Consider the following 24,216-nt stretch of genomic DNA (forward strand, 5'->3'; position numbering starts at 1 on the left):
TTTTGGCGGAGGACGGATGACAACATCTCCATGGTTCAAAGGCTGGGTCTGAGCTATCCACACACTGTGGTCCCGCGGAGACGTCGTCGGGCGAGAGGGGTCAGTCACGGCACCCTAATTTGTTTTGATTGACACACTTTGGGAAAACCCAAATCTAGAGTGCTAGGTAGGTGTCAGGGCCTCCGGCGGGGTATGTGGGGACGCCCATGGCCACCCCCCCTGTCCCTGGGGCCAAGGAGGGGGTTAGAGGAGGAGGAGTGGAAAGGGTGAGGAGAAGGAGGAGGAGGGGGGGAAAGAGGGAGGAGGAAAAGGGTGGTTAACCCCTCCTTGTATGAAGGCGAGAAGGTATCTGGAAGGGCTTTTTAATGATCTGGGAAAACCAGTGGAGGCTTGGGTGACTGGGTGAGCGTCAAGGCTCTGGAAAGTTCCACCCGCCCTGTCGGCTGACTGTACTGACGTATGTGAGAGAGAGCCAAAGGTTAGGAATCACGTCAAACACTTCTGGACTTGTGTGTGTGGTCACCGTGATTGTTTTGTACCTCCTGCGTTGTGTAAACATCTCCGCCGCGATGGGATTCATTTCTTGCAGTTTTCGAAATTAGTCACCATCCAGTCATGCGCTACGAAGAATCACAACGACCACACACACACACACACACACACACACACACACACACACACATACATACCTACACACACTCACACTCACACACAAACACGCGCTTACACACGTGCTCACGCACATGCACACGCACACACACACACACACACACACACACACATACATACCTACACACACTCACACACAAACACGCGCTCGCACACACACACACACACACTATGTTTCTCTTTTCCTTGACTTATTTTAATGTAGCCATGGTTTATAAAATATGAATGAATTATCAACGCTGTCTTTCACAGTTCTGACAGTTTTAGTGCATAATAACTAATACTGACTAATACCCCACCCCTTGTCATCTTTTGAAAAACGTGGGGGTATATCCGAGGGGTATATCTTCTCTGTCCCCTCCCTCATCACCCCCATACAACTCTCACTGTCATCTCGTTACTCAGTCTCGCCTGATTGACAGCGTGAGATAAATCTGTCTTTTGAGATGATCTGCAAACTTGACAGGTGAGTAACGTTGACGTCTGTTATTGTAAGTTTCTCTCACTTCTACGCATTGAAGGCACAATAAACTAATAAATAAACAATTCTGGTATTAGATTACTGTATCTGCTGTCTGATAGCTGATAAGGATGTATGATGATGATGTTGATGATGATGGGCTGAGATGTCATAATATGAAAACCACCTTGTTACTTACTGTCTTTCCTGATGACTAGTACTACTGTACAAACTTTCTCTGGTTTCACTAAAAACGGTAATAATGAAACTGAGACCGAGATGAAAAGGGCAAACGTGTTAGACATTTGAGTGTTCACCACACAGACCAGAACTATAGATTTGATTTTACAAAAAAAAATAAAATGAACAAGGTCTGTTTGTTCAGTAAATACATTAAGTGGGTAAAAAATCATGACTAAATAATTAAATTAAGATGATAAAAACCCATCCTTTTAATATTGCATTTAAGTTACAAAATAATTAAATTAAGATTATATAATGATTAAAGCACTTTGAGCTGCAACGTTTGCAGGAAAAGCACTATACAAATAAAGTTATTATTATTATTATTCAGATCATTCCATCATGCTTTATGCTATTACAACTTCGAAAATTGTGGTTTGTAGCCTCTCAGCTTTTGTCTCAATGAACTCTACAGTCTATATCTATTTTGAGAGACTTTGCGTCTATTGCAGCACCTCTACTCCAGCACCTCTACTCCAGTGTGTGTGACCACAGACCACTCGTGACCTTAGAACTATAAGTTTCTATCTCCGTTTAAAATGATAAGGTTCTATCTCTGTTTAGTACAGTTCAGAGATATTGAGCGTCAAAGCTTTTACATTCCATTATGTTTTGTGAGATGGAACCGTTGTATTTTATGAATTACTAACTCAAAAATGTCAACATTTAAAAAAACATAACACCACACAGGCATTAATAAACACCTAATGGATCAGATTATGTAAAAAACTCAATTTTGACAAAAATGGAGATAGAACCTTATAATTCGAACGTCACGCACTCTTTGTTTTCATCAGTGTGCTTCTGGCCCAAAAGAAGTTCATGTACCACTATAGCAACATACGCTGGGCCAGGGGAAGACATGAAACCTACCTGCTCTTCGTCGTGAAGAGGAGGGTGGGCCCGGACTCGCTCTCCTTCGACTTCGGACACCTGCGCAATCGCACCGGCTGTCACGTAGAGGTGAGGAAGGAAGGGAGAGGAGGAGGGAGAGAATGATGGAAAAAGTAATTATGATGAAAACATAATGTGTTCATCTCCCACACTGACTCACTCTCTCTCCTCTGCCACTCACTCACTCCATCTCCCCTTCCCTTCCCCCCTCATTTTCCCCTTCTCTCCATCATTCTCTTTCCTGTCCTCTCTCTGCCACTCTTTCCCCTCCCCTTCCACTAACCTCTGTCTCCCTTACCTTATCTCTCCCACCCCCCACTCCTTCCTCCTCCACTTTCCTCCTCCTCTCACCCACCCCCCCAGTTGTTGTTCCTGCGTCACCTGGGAGCCCTGTGCCCTGGCCTGTGGGGTTCTGGAGGTTGTGGTGGTGGCGGGGGGGTGAGGCTGTGTTACTCTGTGACCTGGTTCTGCTCCTGGTCCCCCTGCTCAGACTGCTCCCACCGGCTGGCCCAGTTCCTCAGGCGGACCCCCAACCTGAAGCTGAGGATCTTCGTCTCCCGCCTCTACTTCTGCGACCCTGAGCACAGCCTCCATAGAGAGGGGCTCCGCGTGCTGAATAAGGCCGGAGCACAGCTCACCATCATGACCTATAAAGGTAAAAGGGAGGAGTGAGTTTGAGTTTGAGTGTGTGTGTGTGTGTGGAGGTGTGTGTGTTTCAAAATACAGGGTATGTGTCCAGTGGCGGACTCAGGCTGTTTGAAGGGCAGGGGGGGGCAAAAAGAAAAAAAGGGCACATACTGCACAACATGGGACCCCATCAGTGCACATGGTCAAGTTTAGACCATTGGAAGGGCAGCCAATAGGGCACATCTTCTAATTTTGCCACTCAAAAGGGCACTTTAGTGCGACGTTTTTCAACTGTGGGGGCACATGGTCAAATTTAGACCATTGGAGGGGCACCAATAGGGCACGCCCTCTCATTTTCGCCACTCAAAAGGGCACTTAAGACAGACGTTTTTCAACAGTGGGGGAACCAGGAGGGGCGGTCGTCCCCCCTGCCCCCCCCCCCCCCCCCCCTTGAGTCCGCCAGTGTACTATGTGTCCTTCATTCACTTATAATGATCCTGTCTTACTCAGGGTTCGAGTTATAAGCTGAGCTTTATGGGGGTCTCCAAAATAACAGTGCGAAATGTTCTCATGCACGCGCGCGAATCATGCCCACACAGCGTTGGGACTTACAAGTTTTAATTAGCCATAGGCTACTAATTTCACCACATCAACAGCACCACATGAAACAACAGCTATAAGCGATAGTCATGGGTATCTCGGCCAATAATTTTGATGATGTTTTTGCTATACAGTCCATTCACTTTCCCTGTTAGCACGACACATTGTCCACATCTCCATTTCCAGTGACATCGCACCTGACATAAATAATCATGTATGCTCGTCCATGAACAAGCCACAAACAACCTTCCTAGCAATACCACGGTTATATAACATATCGGTTATTTTAGATCAGGGGTCTCCAACCTTTTTTCATCCGAGAGCTACTTTGAAAAAATGTAAGTGGCCGAGAGCTACTCATATCTTATTACTTACATTCATTCACATAACGTATCAAAACACTCTGAAATTCTTCACTAGCATGTGTAACGATGGTCAAACAGCCAAACTTCTTTCATTTAATTCGTTTATTTGACCTGCAGAGAAGACATATAGAACATAATTCTTCTCTGGTCTGCTTGTGAATCCATTAAGCTGGCGGCCATTTTCTGACGCACCACCGCAAGTACGGCAACAAGAGAAGGACAAACGAACGTGCAGACCTGCAGTACACCCAAACTCCAAAGGGGGGCTCCAACAACAACCAGGGCTGCTCAAAGCACGGCGAAACTCATCTACATTCATCACAACTAAACATACATTCCCAACTCTGTTACACCCACCTCCCCTGAATTTCGCCAACCTTGAGCAGCAACTATACATTTAAATACTACTTTTTACTTTTTACACTATTACATAGGGCCGCCAAAGGACAGGACAGCCAACTTGAAAAGTATCCTATAAGGATGAAGTGGAAAGAGAGGTAAACTATCTCTCCAACCAACTACTGGCGGTAGGATGCGTTCTACACCCCACAAGACCCTTTTTTCACTGTGTATTACTAGCCTTCAAGAGGCCACAACCTCTTATGAAACAATCAGAATAACGAACAAACCTATATGTCATAGGATGTCAGTGTGCACAGTGTATACATGCACTGAACTGAGCTTCGGCTTATCTAACTGTGGGAAGCCTGGAACACTGACCTGCAAACAGCTCGAATGTTTGACTTAGTGTCTTGGATAATGTCTTGTCCTGACATAGTATAAATCAATCTGTCAACTGGTTTGATAAGGCGACCAAACTTGGACTTGACCTGTGTGACTGTACTAGGATGTTCACACTGTGTGACAGAAGCTAAAGTGTCAGTACGCTGTGTGTCACTAGCATCATCTGTCTGATTTGTGTTACCAGAAACATCAGTACAATCATCAGCGCTAACCACAAATCTAGAATCAGAGTTAATGGACTGATCTACCATTTGCTCCTCAGCCATCTGCTCGGGAACCCTCTGAGGGGCAAACGAGACTGAAGACACTACAGTGTTAGTAGCCTCTGTCCGTGAGTGGTCAGGGAATGGTAACTGGGTGACCCACTCCAGGGTTCTTCCCTTGGGATCCTTGGGCTCTGGAACAGTCAAGGGAACATCCCTCTCCCGAACAGCTCTTCCCCCATACTCCATGTCTTCAACCTCCCCTCCCTCACTCCCAGGACAGGAATCCACTCTCTCCGACTCGAACGCGGTTCCTCTACTCACTTCCCCAGGTAAGGAATCCTGTTCCACTTCCGACACGGACATGTCACTTGGCTCATTTGATGTATGAACAGCAGACAGGGATGAAACTGGGTCAGAGATCACACTCGTATCATACACCGGCAGAAAGTTCACCAACAACAATAGATTACGGTGGACTACCTTCTCTCGTCCAGTGACAGTGTCTTGTATCCTATATGTGTGAGTCTCAGAGTTCCTATCCACCACAGTGTATACAGTAGACTCCCAACGATCAGCCACCTTTCTCTTTCCTCTCTCTCTCTTGTTCGCCAACAGCACACGGTCTCCGACGTCAATGGTGGGCCCTTTTACTCGTCTGTTGTAGAGCTCTGTGTGACGGTGCTGTTCTTTTATGACATGTTCCTGGGCTATGACCATAGCTTCTCTCAGATCCTTCGTGAGAGACATCACATACTTGTCGTAGCTGACCACAGCTGGATCATTCAGGACTGTCCGGAAGAGTATATCGACAGGGAGACGAGGAGTACGCCCAAACATCAGATAGAAAGGTGCATAGCCAGTTGACTCATGCGCTGTGCTATTGTACATGAACGTCAGAGTTTGCAAACGCCTCGGCCAGTTGATTTTTGCCTCTGGTTCAAGCGCTCGGATCATGTTACCGAGAGTTCTATTGAAACGTTCCACACTACCGTTACCCATCGGGTGATACGGGGTTGTGTGCGACTTTCTGACACCGGAGACTCTGAGCAGCTCACTCACTAGTTGACTCTCGAAGCTAGCTCCCTGGTCGCTGTGGATACGTTCTGGGAACCCAAAGACGCAGAAGAACTTGTCCCATAGAACTCTCGCCACCTGTTTGGCTGACTGATCTTTGCAGGGGAATGCCTGTGCCATTCTTGTAAAATGGTCAGTAACAACTAACACATCAACTGACTTGTTCCTTGAGTCCTCCGCTGACCAGAAATCAATGCAAACCAGCTGAAGTGGCCTGGTTGATGTGATACTCTGCAAAGGCGCCCTCGCAGCAGGTTCAACAGTCTTACTGACAATACACCGCTGGCAGTTACGGACGTAGTCTCTTACGTCTCTGTCGAGGTTGAGCCAGAAGAACCTCTGTCTGGCCAAGCCAAGACTCCTGAACTGACCTTGATGGCCGGCATGGTCATGAACACCTCTCAGAACTTCAACTTTCTTAGACTCAGGAACCACATACTGGCGGCGTTTTGACTTCACGACTTGATCCCTCGAGACTCTGTAGAGTATCCCATTGCTCACAACAAGTTTCTCCCAGTGCTTCAGGTACCTCATGACTGTGACTGATTCCTTATCTCTCTCTCTCCTGGAGGGTCTCCGATGTCTCTCCACATAGTACAAGACTCGAGAGAGAGTTCTGTCCCTGAGCTGTTCATCCCGGAGTTCCTTCTCACTGTAAGCAGGAAGTGAGTCCTGACCACCTGGGACTAACTGAGGCAAATGGTGCAAGACTGCTACAGCACGCGTTCTTGCTCCGACCTCCCACAGATCGTCATATGACTGTAGAACAACAGACACTTCATCCATCTCCATAGACTGAGCGTGGACATGCAGGGGTGATGGGACACTTTGAGCGTAACTCTCTACCTGGCGTGGAGTGTCACCACTATCATTGGACGACCGGAAGGCGTCCTGTACAGAAGCACTCGACACATCCTGGACTTCGGAGAGGAGATTCTTGTAGGGCTCTTCAAGTAATCTGTGACTGACTCTCTGCTTGACGAAAGGCACACGACTCAAGGCATCAGCGACAACATTCTGTGGGCCTGGCACGTACTTGATGTCGAAGTTATAGCTCGCTAACTTAGCCACCCATCGTTGCTCGCAGCAGTCCAGCTTGGGCTTCGTCATGATATGAGTCAATGGATTATTGTCCGTCCAAACAGTGAAATCATGCCCCTTCAACCAATGGCTGAACTTGTCACAGACACTCCACTTCAAGGCTAGGAATTCCAACCGATGGGCTGGGTAATTTCTCTGAGACAGAGAGAGGGACTTGCTGGCGAATGCGATTGGCCTCGCTCGGTCTTCACCCTCTTGGATCTGCGACAGGACAGCACCGATGCCATCAAGGGACGCGTCCGTTGACAGCATGAAGGGACGGCTGAAATCAGGGTGAGCCAGGACAGCCGTCTCAACCAGCGCCGTTTTCAGCTTCTGGAAAGCCTGCTCCGTTTCGGAGGTCCAGTCAGTAACCTTCAACTTCCTGCTTTGTGACCTTTGTTTGGACTGTTTCACCTTCCCTTTTCTCTTCTGGCCCGTCAACAGAGAGAAGAGAGGCTTTGCAATAGCGGAGAAGCTAGGCACAAAGTGCTGGTAATAATTGATCATCCCCAAGAAAGATCTGATTCGTTTCTGTGAGGGGGTTACACCGTCCGCTTCCATCAGGTCAGCACTTGTCATCTTTGCGATGCTCTCAACTTTGCTGGGATCAGTCAACACACCGTTGTCATTAATTATGTGGCCGAGGAATTTGACGGATTTCCGGAGAAAAAAACACTTCTTGGGGGCCAATTTCAGGTTATGACCACGCAGTCTACTGAACACCATCTCCAAGCGTTCCAGAGCTGTCCTCTCATCAGGGGCGTACACCAATAAATCATCCAGATAAACCAGTAAGCTCAGATAGTTCTGGTCTCCGAAAATGCTAGTCATCATACGCATGAAGCTCCCAGGACTATTACAGAGGCCCTGCGGGAGGCGATTATACTCATACAAGCCCATAGGTGTTGTAAAGGCAGAGTACTTTCTGTCATCCTCGTGTAGTGGCATGTTATAAAACCCTGAGGTTAGATCCATAGTACTAAACAAGGAGTTACCTCCAAGTGCAGCTAAGCAGTCGGCCTGGTGAGGGAGAGGGTGAGCATCCTTCAGGGTCCTCTTGTTCAGCCAGCGAAAGTCTGTACAGATACGGAGATCTCCGTTCTTTTTCCATACAAGAACCAACGGAGATGCATATTCACTGGTTGACTTCCTGATTATATCTTTCTCCTCCATCTCACTCAGTACTTGGCGCAACTTCTGATACTGACTGGGGGGCACTCGTCTGAATGGGAGCCGGAATGGCCTGTGATCTGAGAGGTGAATGCGATGTATGAAGCCCTTTGCCTCTCCACAATCCAGGTGATGGCGTGAGAAGATGTCCTTGTAGCGCACAACCAGGTCAGCCATCTTGCTTCTACACTGTTCAGACACGTCACAGGAGTGTATGTCGAGCCCACTCAATCCCATGTACTTCAGTTCCTCATCAACAGTGCGGGCCGCATTTTCACTGGACGGGGTTACTTGACAGCAACTGAGTAGTGGGACCTCAGCAGGTCCGGTCTCATCCATGTCCTCGAGCGCAATGCAGGAGAAGACGTCGGCCAATTTAGCATTGCGTCTTACCAAGACGGGCCTGTCGGACGAGTTGATCAGCTTCAATGGAACCCATCCGTCTCCCCACAAAGGAGTAACAACTCTGGCCACCAGAACCCCTCTTGGAGCTGAGCGACACGATGTGGGCTCTGTCATCACAGCGCTACCAGGAGACACAATAGTGGACTTGGGTAGCTTGCCCCACATCAGGTACTCCCGACCAGGCTCAAGACACACGGCTGAGTTGCACCTGACTGTGCCTATCTTGTCAGGTATGACGTCACCTCGCCAACGGTTCAGACCAGCGAGCATCGAGAGAAACTGTTCAGATTCTGGATCGCCAGCAGGACAGGGCGTAGACACAGCCTTCCAGTAGCCATCACATTGCTTATACTGCCGGAGGATATATTTAATAACATTGGTGCCTAGTATCAACTCATCATGCTGGCCTTCAACTACCAGAGTGGGAACCATAATCCTACAGCCATACACCTCCATTTCCACGTTGAAAGCTGACTCAGGCTTGACACGGCGACCACCACAGCCAACAAGCACCACATTTGAACTGAACTGGTTATGCTCTGTAGCAACTCCAACCTCTCTAAGCTTTCCCTCTGCCGTCTTACTCATTGTACAAGCCATAGACCCACTGTCTAGCATAGCATTTAGAGTCACTGTATTACCAACTGTCACAGGTGTGTAGAAAAGGCTGTCACTACCACTAATTGTATGCGTATTCTGATAAACAATATCTTCAGAGTTATCACTTGAGCTTTTGAGAGCTATATACACTGTCTCAGCACTAGATTCGTCCTCACAATGGGAGTTTACTTGGCGACCTATATTTTCTCCCTCTGAATACAGGCCACCTAGTTTCCCTGAGGCTGAGGTGCTCGGGACGACCTGGTGGGACACTCAACTTTTGTGTGACCTGGGGCTAAACAGACAAAGCACAGCCTCTCTGACATGCAGTGTGAGATGGTAGTGTGTCTACTGTCATCACAGACTCGGCAGGCCTTCTCACGGGCGCCACCCTGGTATCTTCCGCCACGAGGAGCACTGTCACGCTGCTGCACTTTCCCCATCATCTGCTCCAGACTCTCCATAATGCGAGCAAGAATCCTGTCTTCAGATTGCTGAGTGTTCTGGGCCACAGCAGTCGCGGAGGAGGGGCACGGAAGCTGGCCTAAAGCATGGTCCTGGGAAGGAATGAGAGTAGAAGGCGGACACTGTGTGTGGTACACTGGACTATGGGCAGGAGCAGGGGGGTACTGGGTGGAACACTGCTCAGACACAGACTGAATCGAAGGCTCTGGATGAGACTGCACAGTGTGGAGGGCGGTGGCATGGCTCTTCAATGGCACAGAACTACCGGTCCTGCCAGAGGCTCTCAGCTCTCTCTGATAATTATCAATCTTCAACTGTATGTCTCGTGAGCTCCACTCCTCAATAGCCTTGCATTCCAGAATACGGGATAGTCCAGAGTCCGGGCAATGCCTGACAAACATCCGTGCTACCTCTTCACCCACGTTCTCCATCCTCCTACCTTGTCTGCGAAGGCCCTCACCAGCTACATCAGCTGCTTTGTTGATCCTCAACCAGTAGTCTACAGGGTTCTCATTGGGTCTGGGTAGAGTGGCATAGAAATCTGACAACGGGAGGCATGATGACACATCACTGAAGTACTTGAGAAGGATATCATAGATGAGATCAGGGTTCTGCTTCACATCAAGTGTCTGATCGCTTCGCAAACCAACCCTCACAACATCCTTTGCCTTACCCATCAGCCTTGCCAGTATCTCCTCAGCCTGTTCATGCATTGGACATTTCTGCTTTCTCAGATAAGCTTTAGACATGTCAATCCAGTCCTGGACTGAACACTTATCAGAACTATCACCTCGGAACATTGGTGGTTCCCTGTCTGATGTTACATTCACAGTAACGCACGGAACCTCCTGTCTAACAACATTAGGATCAGTTACAGGATCTGGAGGCGATGTGCAGTTGAGGTGTGCACTGCTCATACTACTTGAGTGAACTACACCAGCTGAAATTAACTTGGTTACAATGGACTCGCCAATCTGAGCACCTAGCTGACCCATCATGTCTGAAAGGTGATGAAGAGCTTCAGTGTCATTAACACTGGGTGTGGATGTGGGAGGAGCCTCCCCTGTAAACTGTCCGACAGCAGCACAACCTGGGTCCTGACCTGACCCTGTGCCTCTACCACTGTCAGTAAACAACTGGGAACACCCCACCTCCCTACTATTGACAGCACTGTCAATGTCGATGTCACTGTCAATGTCTATGACAGCACTGTCTGCTCTGCTCTGACATGCCCCCCATGCACCCCTCCCCATAGGCAACACTGGACTGGCAAAAATCTCATCATTAAAACCTGGCCTCTGAGCCATAGTGGTACAGACTTGCGTTGTGTAATATTACTGAATGAAAAAAATAATAATAATAATAATGTTAAAAAAAAAATATAAAGTTACAGCAGGACATAAAAACCAAAACAATCAAAGCACTTTTTAAACTGATATAATCACAGACCTCAGACTGAATGACCATTTACTATAATACTCTGACCACACTTGATCTATCACACTAAGACCTGGCATCCACGCAGCATCCACGGAGATCGGCGTTCAGCTGATCTTGAGATCGACGTGTCACGGCACCAGTGTAACGATGGTCAAACAGCCAAACTTCTTTCATTTAATTCGTTTATTTGACCTGCAGAGAAGACATATAGAACATAATTCTTCTCTGGTCTGCTTGTGAATCCATTAAGCTGGCGGCCATTTTCTGACGCACCACCGCAAGTACGGCAACAAGAGAAGGACAAACGAACGTGCAGACCTGCAGTACACCCAAACTCCAAAGGGGGGCTCCAACAACAACCAGGGCTGCTCAAAGCACGGCGAAACTCATCTACATTCATCACAACTAAACATACATTCCCAACTCTGTTACACATGCTCTGTTTCAAATGTCAATGTGTAAGCTCACTATAGTAGTAGCAGTATATTCTGTATCCATATATCAATGTATCACATCACCTCCATTCACATATCAAAAGTGTATAATTGTATGGTCCACATGTGTGTAATAAGTGCATTCACCTTTTCTAGTTTTTTCAGTCAGAAAACATTAGTATTTTTTTCTTCTTTTGTCTCTTTCAAAAAAATGTGTGCATGTGTGTAATAATGCATTCACTCATTCCTACACTTGAGATGAATGTCACTGCATGGAGCCTACAAGAGTTGTGTATGCTGGAGTGTATCCACTTAGGTTCACTCTTATAGAGTCATTTAGATGCTCATCTGTCAGTCTAGTCCAGTAGTAGTATTTCATTACATTCATATCAGAAAAATCTGATTCTCAAAGGTATGTAGAGCCAAATACAACAAATACTTTCAGGGCTGCTTGGTGAATATTCTTATAGTTTTCTGGGTCTACCAGGCTCCAGAAATGTTGTGAATGTTGTTGCGATTGTAGCTGGACATTATTCTGGAGCTTTATAACCTCCATCTCCATTTCTCCAGGCTTGACACTGAACAGTTCAGCTATCTGCTCTCAGTGTTTCCCCTAGGTTTGCTGCCTTGGGGAGGGGGTGGCATGGACTGTGGCATATGTGGTCTTGACTACCTGTCCACTTTCTCACCTGGTTCTTGCTCTCTCTCTTTGGTGTGCCGACACCATCCTGCTCTCTCTCCTTCTCTCCTTCTCTATCCTCCTCTTTTGCTGTCAACCAAAAGGCAAACATAACAACCAGAGTATTTATAATTTAATAAGAGGTATAAATTGATCCATATCAATTCATAACATAATTCGAATTGAATATTGGGTTGCTGAAAAATAAATTGTATATCCATCTATAGAAAACAGACATTTCCAATAAGTGAGGGTTGTGCCAATGCTTCAATCCACTGTCCATGTAGGCCTACTGTAAATATACCCTTATGGTATTACCATGAAGCCCAATTCTAGCAGAATAAGAAAGATTGTTTATCTACTTTAAGTAAAATAATAAAGTGCATCCAGTTAGCTCTTTACCTGGCAAGTGTGCAGCAGACTAGCTCATCTCATCACCTCTGAGCTAGCTAACTAGTTCTTTGACACTATTCACACCATGGAACTATAATGAGACACTAGTCACAATATAATAACAACTTTCTCTGACAGAACACTCAGCAAGTATAGTTGCTTTACTTTCATCTGCAGACATCTCACCCTGCAAAAACTCTTGCGTCTCGCGCGCGCACACTTGCAAAACATTTTTTTTATTCTCCAGCGCTGGTACAGTGACGTCACGACGTGTTGACAGACGGTAGCAATTTGATTGACAGCTGATATATTTTTTTTGTGTTGGAGGGGGTGGGACATTAGTAAGGAATTGAAATTGGAAAAGGTTTCCAGGGTGATTTTTTGGGGGAAGGCTGCATCTTTTTTTACCGGTAGCTCGCGAGCGACGTGTTGGAGACCCGTGTTTTAAAGGGACCTTCATGGTAAATAGCGCTATTTTTAGAACTTGCCCTACGGGCGACTCGCGTGGTCTCCGCGGGCGACCGTGTTGGCTACCCCTGTTTTATCGGTTATTTTAGATAATGCACATATTCGTTGCCTAGCAACCTAGATGCTCTATTTACAGTTTGCATTGGCTGCGTTCGTAAAATCGCTTTGGAATCTGATCAGCTCTCATGGAATGCCTCTTGTCCAATCAAATGACTTGGTCCCTTTATGACGTTGACCCAGTGTGCGCTCCGGCGTTCTCAGAGCAAATTTACGAACGCACTTTACATTGTAGGCAGTTGATGCACCAGTGTTTTCGTTTGAAAAGGATAGATTGGGATAGATAGATTTATGACAGTGGATTTATTTATAGATAGATAGAAGGATAGATTGGGATATATTTGTCTGTGAGTATCAGTATTTACATGTTAGGGTTATTCATCTCATTAAATTTCATAATTGGATTCAGTTTTGTATAATATAATATATGTATCCTTTCTTTAGACAGTATAGGCTGCCCTGAACGAACTAGCTAGCTAACTAGCTCCTTATACATACTGGAGGTGAGTTCTGCTACTTTCTTCGGAAGGTGCAGCTGAATTCAAGTTTGGTTTCTTGGATGAAAACCCGAAACTTTCCAGGCTTGTCGACTCGGTCGGCAGCAGTGGCCTTTTTTGGGCGGCATGATAGCTAGCTACTGAATGTTTCCTTCTCAATAATCACGTTCGCAAGCTCTCAACGATCATATTCTGCTGTTGCACAATATTCTACTGCGCCCCATAGTGTCTTGGTGGTAAAGTGCAGGCAGTCAAAGGCATACTGTCGTTCACAGGAGATTAATGCTGGTGCGCGTAGTTCTTTTGGAAAACGTGTTTATTTTAGAATATTCATCATATAAATAAATATAAATAATACTCATTACATTGACATTTATGATCAAATAATGGTTGTGGTAATGTGTTATTAGCGACCCCCACAGATGTATGATTTTACTGCTTTCAGCTCAGCTCCCATTGGCTCCCACATAACTCGAACCCTGCTTGTATAGATATTATTATATACATAACTCATAACCCTAACCCTGGTCTTACTCCTTCAGACTATTTCTACTGCTGGCAAACTTTTGTAGCTCGGAGGGTGAGAGGGTTTAAGGCAGGGGTCGGCAATTAGGTTTGGCCTCGGGCCATTTTTTTTTGAGCCACTAGATGGCGGGCCCGAACTTTTTTTTTTTTTTTTTTTTTTTTTTTCTAACACCAGGGGAGCCACCCCTCCTAAATTTCGTTGTTTGGTACCTGTACTGTAGCAATGACAATAAAGACCATTCATTCATTCCATTAATTCATTCATAAGTAATTGATTGTTAAAAAATGTGACACATTCTAATGCTTTGACTTTTCTTTCGAAAAATGTACACATCGCTAGTCAACTAACACAGCTTGTTTTGTGAGCCTGCTAACAATGTAAAGTAGTGTTGTAGTTAACTAGGTAACAATGTAAAGTAGTGTTGTAGTTAACTAGGTAACAATGTAAAGTAGTGTTCTAGTTAACTAGGTAACAATGTAAAGTAGTGTTGTAGTTAACTAGGTAACAATGTAAAGTAGTGTTGTAGTTAACTAGGTAACAATGTAAAGTAGTGTTGTAGTTAACTAGGTAACAATGTAAAGTAGTGTTCTAGTTAACTAGGTAACAATGTAAAGTAGTGTTCTAGTTAACTAGGTAACAATGTAAAGTAGTGTTGTAGTTAACTAGGTAACAATGTAAAGTAGTGTTGTAGTTAACTAGGTAACAATGTAAAGTAGTGTTGTAGTTAACTAGGTAACAATGTAAAGTAGTGTTGTAGTTAACTAGGTAACAATGTAAAGTAGTGTTGTAGTTAACTAGGTAGCAGTCCAATCCATTACGTTGCAGTATTTTGGCTTGACTAGCAAGTTTGTGTTGTGATTCTCAACAACGTTGAAACGTAGTTTCACCCTTTTCCATAGTTTTGAATAATAAATGTGTGGACTGACGATGTAGCGCAGCCTAGCTTATTCTAATAATTATTTAACATACTTTCATTCTGAATAATTCCCCCCTCCTCCCAGACAAGGTCACATTATTATTGGATTGGTTGTTTGCCTGCCGGGTGAAGTTAGCTAAACATTTAACCTGCTAACTAGCAAGAGAAACATCATGTCACTCTCCAAAGGTGTAAAGAGGAAAGTTGACGGTGAAAACAGGGCATTTAAAGAGGAATGGACAGCGAACTATAATGTTCATCCTACCTGGTTTCATCAACGCAAAGCCGTTGTGAGACTCACATCTTCCGTGCTCACAATGTTCCCTTTCTATACATGCGAGTCGTCCTTTTCCTCAATGAATGTGATAAAGACGCACGAGAGGAATCGATTGATGCAAAAAAAAACTTGAGAACTGCCTGCGGATTAAAGTGACGTCCATATAACCAGATATCAAGCAAATACTGACCGATGGGAGATACCACTTTTCACATTAAGTGAGTACCAAGCCTGTCGTTATTGTATTTAATAACCTAATTGTATTTTGTATATTTTGAATGAATGGCTCATTGTAATTATTATCCCTAATAGCGTGTTTGCTCTGTCGTTTCAGGAGCATAGGCCTATGCACCACCACCCCTCGCATAAGCGGATTACTTTTCTTTCTTTTCTTTTTTTCACCGATTTTGTTGTCAATGTTTTTCAGAATATTAAACTGAATTTGCTTTGTTACTGTTCATATGTGTGTTGCAGTCACATATACGTAAACATTACGTTTGAATTATTTACTGAGCTGGTGTTATTTTTTTCAAACCACACACGGCTATTTCAGCACTACACGTTGTCCACCTACTTATGATTCACTATGAGGGGTTCAGCGTCAGTGCGCTTCGGTGCACCCCGCTGCCTGATTGTCTGTCCCTGTGTCATTCACTCTCAACATGGATAAAAGTACAATAAGCATTATTCAGGTGGAGGTAGATTCTCTATTCGGACATTATAGGCGCTATATGTGGGACTGTCGGTCGGATATTGTAGTAAAAAAAAAAAAAAAAAAAAAAAAAAAAAAGTGGATTCTCCAAATATTCTGCTGGGCCAAATATTATTGGTGATGGGCCAGCAATGGCCCGCGGGCCGCCTATTGCCGACCCCTGGTTTAAGGCCTGGGACGGCCTACAACAGAACTCTGTTCGCCTGGCCAGGAAACTGAACCGTATCCTCCAGGTAAAGCTCCACACACACATGGATGCACGCACGTAGGCGCACACACACACACACACACACACACACACACACACACACACACCTGAGTGGTAGATTCAGTTATAACTGTTCCCCTGTTCTCTTCTTACAGCCTAGTGATGCAGAAGATTGGAGAGATGCTTTTGCGCTTCTTGGACTATGAACCATATCCCCTCCTTCTCTTCTTGGACGATGAACCATATCCCCTCCTTCTCATCCTTCCCCTCCTCCTCCTCCTCATCCTCCTCATCCTCCTACTGGTGCTGTCATTATAGTGAAAGGACAATTTTGAGCCATCATTGTAATAATGAATAAGAAAATTAACTGAGATAAGGAGGTTACTGCTCCTCAAATTGTGCATTTAAATACTGTATTGTATGTCAATGAAACTTCTTCTTTTTTTAAATATCCTCTAAGCATTAAATGCGTTAATGTAATAGCATATGTTGTTATTGTCATAAAAAATGTCATAAAAAACGTTTCTTATGCTTTTGTGTCATTTTCCTATTCAACGGAATGCCATTTATTATGGTGAATCGATTCGATAGGGTTTTAGAGAGGGCTAACTAACTCATATCAGCATCCTAGTAAGGGGGGATTTGATGAGCAACCGTGGATGGATGAGAACATCCTGCGCAAATACACTGTATATTACGCTCACGTCCCCGGTTACCGCACAGACACCACAAATGCACCGACACGATTCGGTGAATTAGAGTCAAGATGGCGACCATCGAGGGTGAGTACGAGTCGATCCTGTGTGTGAAACCTGACGTCAACGTTTACCGAATCCCCCCGCGAGCATCGAACCGGGGCGTCAGGTAAGTGCCACACCGATCATGCCGTAAAGGGTCCTGAGGTTAATTTCCTTTGTTGGTTATGAATCAAAGAATCAATTCTGAGCTTAAGACGATTTATTTAAAGAACAAAAGTACACAATCATCACCCACATAATAAACCTCTCCATCAAACAGGGACACGTCCCCCTTGACTTTAAAATAGCAAGGGTAACCCCACTGTATAAAAAAGGAAGCAAATTAGACCCAGGCAACTACCGACCTGTTTCTATTCTTAATTCCATCTCGAAACTTATGGAAAAAATAGTTTATGAACAGGTTGATAGGTACCTTACCGAAAAAAATCTGATGTATGAATTTCAATCAGGATTCAGAACATCCCATTCCACTGACACATGCCTTCTCTATTTGAACGACCACATCAACCATGAGGTGGACTCGGGCAAGTACTGCGGCATGGTCATGCTGGACCTACAGAAGGCCTTCGACACAGTAGATCACCACATATTGTTAGATAAACTGAAAGCAATTGGGTTCGATAGAACATCGGTGAGCTGGATGCAATCCTACTTAGAGGGGAGGGAACAGGTGGTTAGTGTGAACGGAACACTGTCCCCCCCCCTCCCAGTGACTTGCGGCGTTCCACAAGGAAGCATATTGGGACCTTTACTGTTCCTAATATATGTGAATGACATGTCATCAGCATGTGATTGCAATTTGTTCCTGTTCGCGGATGACTCGGCTCTGCTGGTCTCTGACAGGGACATATTGCAGGTGGAAAAAGCGCTAAGCACTGAACTGAGTAGAATCTGCATCTGGCTAGCTGACAATAAACTATCAATACACCTAGGTAAAACTGAAACCATCCTATACGGATCCCCATCTAAACTCAGAAAGGCTGTAAATTACAAAATAAAAGTGGGTAACATTACTATCACAAGAAAAGAGGATATTACATACCTGGGCTCCATCTTAGAGGCAAATCTTTCCGGAGATAAAATGGCAGCAAAAGTAATCAAAAAAGTTAACCATAGAACTAGATTATTGTACAGGATATCCTCACTTGTCAGTAAAAACACACTGAGGACCCTATCAGGAGCTCTCATTCAATGTCACTTCGACTATGCCGTAACATCATGGTACTATAGAACCACAAAGGCCCAAAAAACAAGACTCCAGACAGCCCAAAATAAACTGGTTAGGCTTCTGCTAGGCCTCAACCCTAGGACACATCTAACCGCTGCTCTTTTTTTGAGCCTTGATTGGCTACGAGTAGTTGACAGAGTGCAGCAGCTTGCACTGGGCCTGGTCTTCAAGATACGCTACACCACAAAGACACCTGTCAACATACTTCCAAAAAGTGAACAACGTCCACACATACAATACCAGAGGAAGCTCCACGAACCACGTTCAACCGCGTTGCACCACAAACAAGGGGTTAAACTCGTTTGCAAACTATGCAGTAAAAATGTGGAACGCCCTTCCTATAATCTTAAAGGAGTGCAAAACACTGCCCACCTTCAAAACCACTCTCAAAAAACATTTACAGGAGGCTGCAATCCGTAACTGGACCCTCTAAATCAAAAACTGTACATACCGGTACTTGTTGTTTTGTCCCCCCGCCCGAACTACCCATTGTACATATTATATGTCTGTCCCCCTGCCCGAACTACCCACTGTACATACTTTGTGTTTTGTCCCCCGCCCCCACCTGTGGTGTATGTCCCCACCTGTCCTACCCGCTGTACATACCTTATGTTTTGTTGTATTGTTCTTCCCATGTTGGATGTATGTTTATCTTGTAGATAGTACTAGTTATTTGTCTGTATTATCTTGTAGATAGTACTAGTTTTTTTGTCGGTCTTACATGTAACGATGAATTGAGAATCAAGGACCCCAATTGAAATAAGCCAGTGGCTTTCTTGGGTTTTTATCCTGTTAGTTGACCTTGTATGTAATATGTACTTTCATGTACCTACTTCTGCAAATCTTCTAATAAAGTTTTCAATCAATCAATCAATCACAGATATCAGCAGCTGGATCCTGGTCTGGTCTGGTCAGCTGGGCTGGGGTGAATAAGAGACCGGTCTGCCCCTGTGCTCTCCCCTTTACAGTATGTCCTTTCGTATGCAAATATCTACAACAATGATCCTATCACAGTCACTACATAGATGCTTGAGGTGTGAAAAGGGGGGAGAGGCCAGGAGGTCATAAACCACCATTTTAAGATACACTTTGGCAAAGGGTCATAAATACCTTGCCCTAGCCCCACAGTCAGGAGGCATTATATACAGTCCATGCATGTGTGTGTTTTTAAGTAGAAATATACTACAGTCCATCATCATGCGTTGACCTTGCATCCGACTCCAGCATGCATCCATCGGGCGCAGTGATGGAGAACGATCGCTGCCTGTCTGTAGTGTAGGCTCCCCATAATAAACAACCCGTTAGCTTGTCCCACTCCCTACATCAAAGGCAGACAGTGCATCCTCATAAAGGCCCTCTAAATGTTTTTGTCTGGTGCGTAATTGATTTTTTGGTGTCATAACCTCCTGGCAAGCTGTATGGCACTTTAAAGTGTTTTTTTTCCCCTTTCCTAACACCAGGGGAGCCACCCCTCCTAAATTTCGTTGTTTGGTACCTGTACTGTAGCAATGACAAATAAAGTCAATAAAGTCCATTCATTCATATTGGGGCAGCGCAATAGATAAAGAGGAAAATATCATATCAAGGTTGTGTGTGTGTGCGTTCTATTGTATGGATGGATAGTAGCCTGCTACACCTGTCATTGTTGTACCTGACCTGTCTGTATCAACGCCTGTCTGCGTCCCAATGCACACACAGAGATGGTTGGTCGAATACTGCTTACAATGCGTAAACGTGACCGTGTGTGTGTGTCCCCCCCCCCCCCCCCCCCTCTAAAGCCTGACAGTTTTAGTTCTCTGTTCAATAGAATGAATGTTTATTGTAAGCTTACATGGTGTACTACGGTATTGAAGGGTTTGAGGATTAGGTGAGATGTTTTACTTCCTTGGAGGAGATTATGTCGGAATCTCCTGTCGTGTTTTATTATGGGGGCCAGTAAAAGATTTCTTGTTGACTTGCATTGTCTATCCTTTGCTGTGTGTGTGTGTGTGTGTGTGTGTGTGTGTGTGTGTGTGTATGTGTCTGTGTGTGTGTGTCTGTGTGTCTGTCTGTGTGTGTGTGTGTGGATTGTGTTTACCTTATTTCATTGGCTGGTGCTTTAACGTGATCTAGTGCATCTGGATGCTGACTGGTCAGATACGGTCGAAACTGTCGGCGTCTCCCGGGAGATATAACCATATTGACTATCTTCCCAGCTGTACCAAAAAAAACTGTAATTTTTTTCCTCAAAAGGAGAAAAGGGGGTGGATGTGATGATGGGGGTTGATAACTAAATTGAAAGATAAAAGACTAATATTAAACTAAGTTTGAGTACTGCTGTTGATAAAACACATGAAGGTCATTAATTCACATATAGGATAATACGTTATAAAGGACAGAGCTGCTAGGTGTCACTCTGGAGGAGGTTATACTGAAACTGGGTATTGATTAATTCATAGAAGAATTGATTGAACGGAATTGGGCATTCCGTGGGTTTTTATTTAAAGAAGTAATGGTAATACTGTGGACAGGGTTACAGTACAGATTTTATATTGAGGTATTTGACAAGGTGAACTGCAGATCATGCTTGAGTCAGTAAGGTAAGAGATAAGTTATTGTGTTACTATAGCACATGATTTGAAACTATGCAGAAGTAGAATGTTGATTAAAATGGTTAAATGAATAAGGTATTAACACGTAAGTGGTTATAGTATGTAAATTAAGGTGTGATTTAAAGAAAAGTGTTTTATAAGAGGTCAAGTAATGTGGGTATATTCTGTAGAGAAATAGAATGAAAGAAAACGGACAGCGAAAAAAGACAGTTGTTGGACGATAAGAATTTGAACAGATATGGTAATTGTGTTAATGTTAAAGCGTAACAGATTTGAGTGACAAGATTGACTAATTGAGACAGGATAGAGTACCAGATGAGACGTGGATTTAAATGACCTTGATGAAACGCAATACAACAGACTGAATTAAAAGTATACAAGAAGTAATAAACACGAATTGTGTAATCATAAAGCTCTAACGAGACAATTTAGATAAAAGAATTCCCTTTACTAACATTGTGTGCACTTTAATTAATCAAAAATGGGTAATCAAACTTCTAGGACGGTAAATTGTGATAAACGGACCTTGAAATATAAATCTGAAAGAGATCTGCCACGGGCAGAAAGGAAAGCAATTAAGAAACTATTGAAAATTGATCCACATATAATTGATATTCCGATAAAATACACCAATACGATGGCACCAAAAGGATGGATTTTACTTAAGTTAGGACCATTCTATGCAGAACCATTTCTAACAAAGATTGCGAAATGGAGTGACAATAATTTTCCAAGTACCGGGAGTTTTGAAAAGCATAAGCTGACGATTATTGACGAATATTTGATATCAAACAAAACAATTAGAGATCCAACATGGGACACCGATTACATGAAAGAAGTCTATCAAGCATGGTTAATAATGTCTAAACAATGGCCTGGTAATATTGTCAGAAAGTAGGAACATAATAGGCCTAGCAGGAAACGGGAGGTAGAGAGTGTGTCTCCCATAAAACTACGGGCTGAGCAGGCTGAGCAAGCTGTGACATGCAGCGAGGTCAAGGTGCAAGCACCGTTTCTAAATATAGAAGAGCGGACTCTGTACAAACCATTAACATTACATGATGGAGACGATGCGAAAAACTTCAAATTATCGACACCAGACATTGTCTCATTGACCCCAGCATTGATAGAGAAACGGATAAGGGAACTGGACGCTTTGGGATTGTTTAATAAGCAACCCCAATCACAAGCTTTGGAGTTGGCACAATGCACAGAATTAGACGGATGGAATGAATACTAAGCATTATGGGTAATGAAGTCTTACGTGAAGCATGTCGAGTGATAATAGTTATAGCGAACCCATTGAGTTAAGTAATAATAATCCTTGTATTGATTAACATGTTTTAAACAAATGATAAAGAGTGAAATGAATAACCATTGCATTTCTCAGGACAAGCGACCTAACTTATTACTTACAGCAAAAAGTGGTAAGAGAACATTTAGGCTACAGAGACAACACTTTGAACCTACGCTATTAATAGAACTGCTCTTGTAACCAAGACGCAATTTCTGTGACACAGAGAACACAGCCACAGCCGTGCATAGAGATACACATACAGATATAGTTGTCTCTTATTGTAATTATCATACAATTCTGCATTGACTCAGCAAACGTAACATTTGAATTTACTTAGTAAACAGAGACAGACCACGCATTAATGACTTTTAATGTTCACACAAGCAAAGAGGAATATGTGACATTTTGAGGGGAGGATAATCCCAAACGGACAACACCTGGAACATTATGACAACTCTTGCCAATTCTATCTCCTGACAGAACCAAGAAAATGCAGAGAAACTGGGCGACGGACTAGCACGGGGTCGCTGCTGAGGGCCACTCTAACAGAAGGAGGAGAGAAAGTGGAAATCAGATCACAAATGATAATTCTCTGTGTAAACTGTAAATGTAAATGTTGTTTTTCTGTTTGAAAGCAGAAACATGATAATGACATGACAGACTACAGACTTTGATAAAGCAATTACACATACGAATATGACAGTACTTCACACAATCAACAGTGTTATCGGCCAACAGCTGAATGCACGAGCATTACACATTGATGCAACATTTATGATAGAAAACCATTCACACTGACTCAAGAATGTCTCTGATAAATCTACTAAAACCAACGGGTGATTGACTGAGAAATATTGATTATAAGAGAGGGAGAGAGAACATTTAAATGTTCACAGCAAACTTAAACCTTAATGCAAAATACGCTTATACTGTACATAGACCAACGGGGAAGTATTCACGCTATCAGTAAGGATTGTGATCAGATTTTTTTTACATACGGGTAGAATAGAACCTATCTACCTCATTTAAAAGTATGCTTATTGGAATTGACTCAGATTGCACATTGACAATGACTAAACTAAGTAGTGAAGACTGATTTGGAAATTAAAGGGACGGTTCACGGTTTTTCACAACCCACGTCCTAGTTTGATACCCATGAACCTCAAATGACAAATCCTATTGTTTCCTCTAGGAGCATTGATGACGGACGAGTTAACCCATTTACGAGAAACTAAAGTGTCTGTCTTATCCTGACGATAGGACCCAAGCAAAGGGGAAAACGGACACGTATTATGACAAACGTTACTGATTCCAGTACCATAATAATGACTATCTCTGCTATTAACAGCTATTCTTGATGTTGTTGTGTGTTAAGATCGAAACGAGGACAAAAGATACCGGACAGACGATGCGTGCCGAGAGAAACCGTGCGATCCAGACCTCATTATGGATCAGGGGAATAATAGCCACATTAACGGTTCTGTATATAACGCTCTGTGTGATAACTAACGAAACAGACATTACTTTAACTGAAGACTCTGATACTAATCTTGTTCGCATGCGTCGTGACCTCCAGGGATTTAAACCAACTAGCGCACTAGACTCAGTTGCAGGAGTTTGTCAGTTTGTTAAACATTGTTATACGTATTCACCACAACGGGATTAAACCTTTAAGATCAGACAATGGGGACATAGCACAAACGAACAATAGAGGAGAGAAAAGTAGGGGGTGAGGATTTAGAGTTTCAATAACACTGTTAAAACATTTGAGCAAGCATCATGATGGTGAATGAAATAATTTCTACTGTGAGTCTCTCAATAACACAGCAACAAGAGAAAAGGACAACAAAGGCTACAGCAGACGACAAGGCTAAGAAGAATGTTCCATCACATCAGATAGTGCCTCATTGCAACCGGAAACGCATGATGGTCCCTCTGTTGAAGATCGACTTAGGATATCAAAGAATCAAGACAAGACACCACCTAAAGAAACTAATTGACTATATCCCTATTTGTTAAAAATGTATAATTGTGAAACAAACTATGGAAAAACATTTGATTTTACTTAATGATGGAAATAATACCTACTTCATTTGTAATTAGTATTTAGACATAGTAATGAGAAACCAA

The 24,216-nt window shown here is 43.8% G+C and overlaps 1 protein-coding gene across 1 annotated transcript in view; it reads left to right on the top strand.

Moving 5' to 3' along the window:
* Positions 1-1,115: 1,115 nt before the first annotated feature.
* The window catches only part of aicda (activation-induced cytidine deaminase), a gene marked incomplete at both ends in the record, with an annotated part of 49,592 nt that continues 26,491 nt past the window's right edge, over positions 1,116-24,216 (top strand). The window contains 3 exons of the mRNA XM_080540547.1: positions 1,116-1,135; positions 2,170-2,335; positions 2,630-2,921. Coding sequence (XP_080396673.1) covers positions 1,116-1,135; positions 2,170-2,335; positions 2,630-2,921 — 478 coding nt within the window. The remainder of the gene's footprint in view (positions 1,136-2,169; positions 2,336-2,629; positions 2,922-24,216) is intronic.

Source organism: Nansenia antarctica (assembly GCF_963989245.1).
Source record: "Nansenia antarctica genome assembly, chromosome: 10".
Lineage (NCBI taxonomy): Eukaryota > Metazoa > Chordata > Actinopteri > Argentiniformes > Microstomatidae > Nansenia > Nansenia antarctica.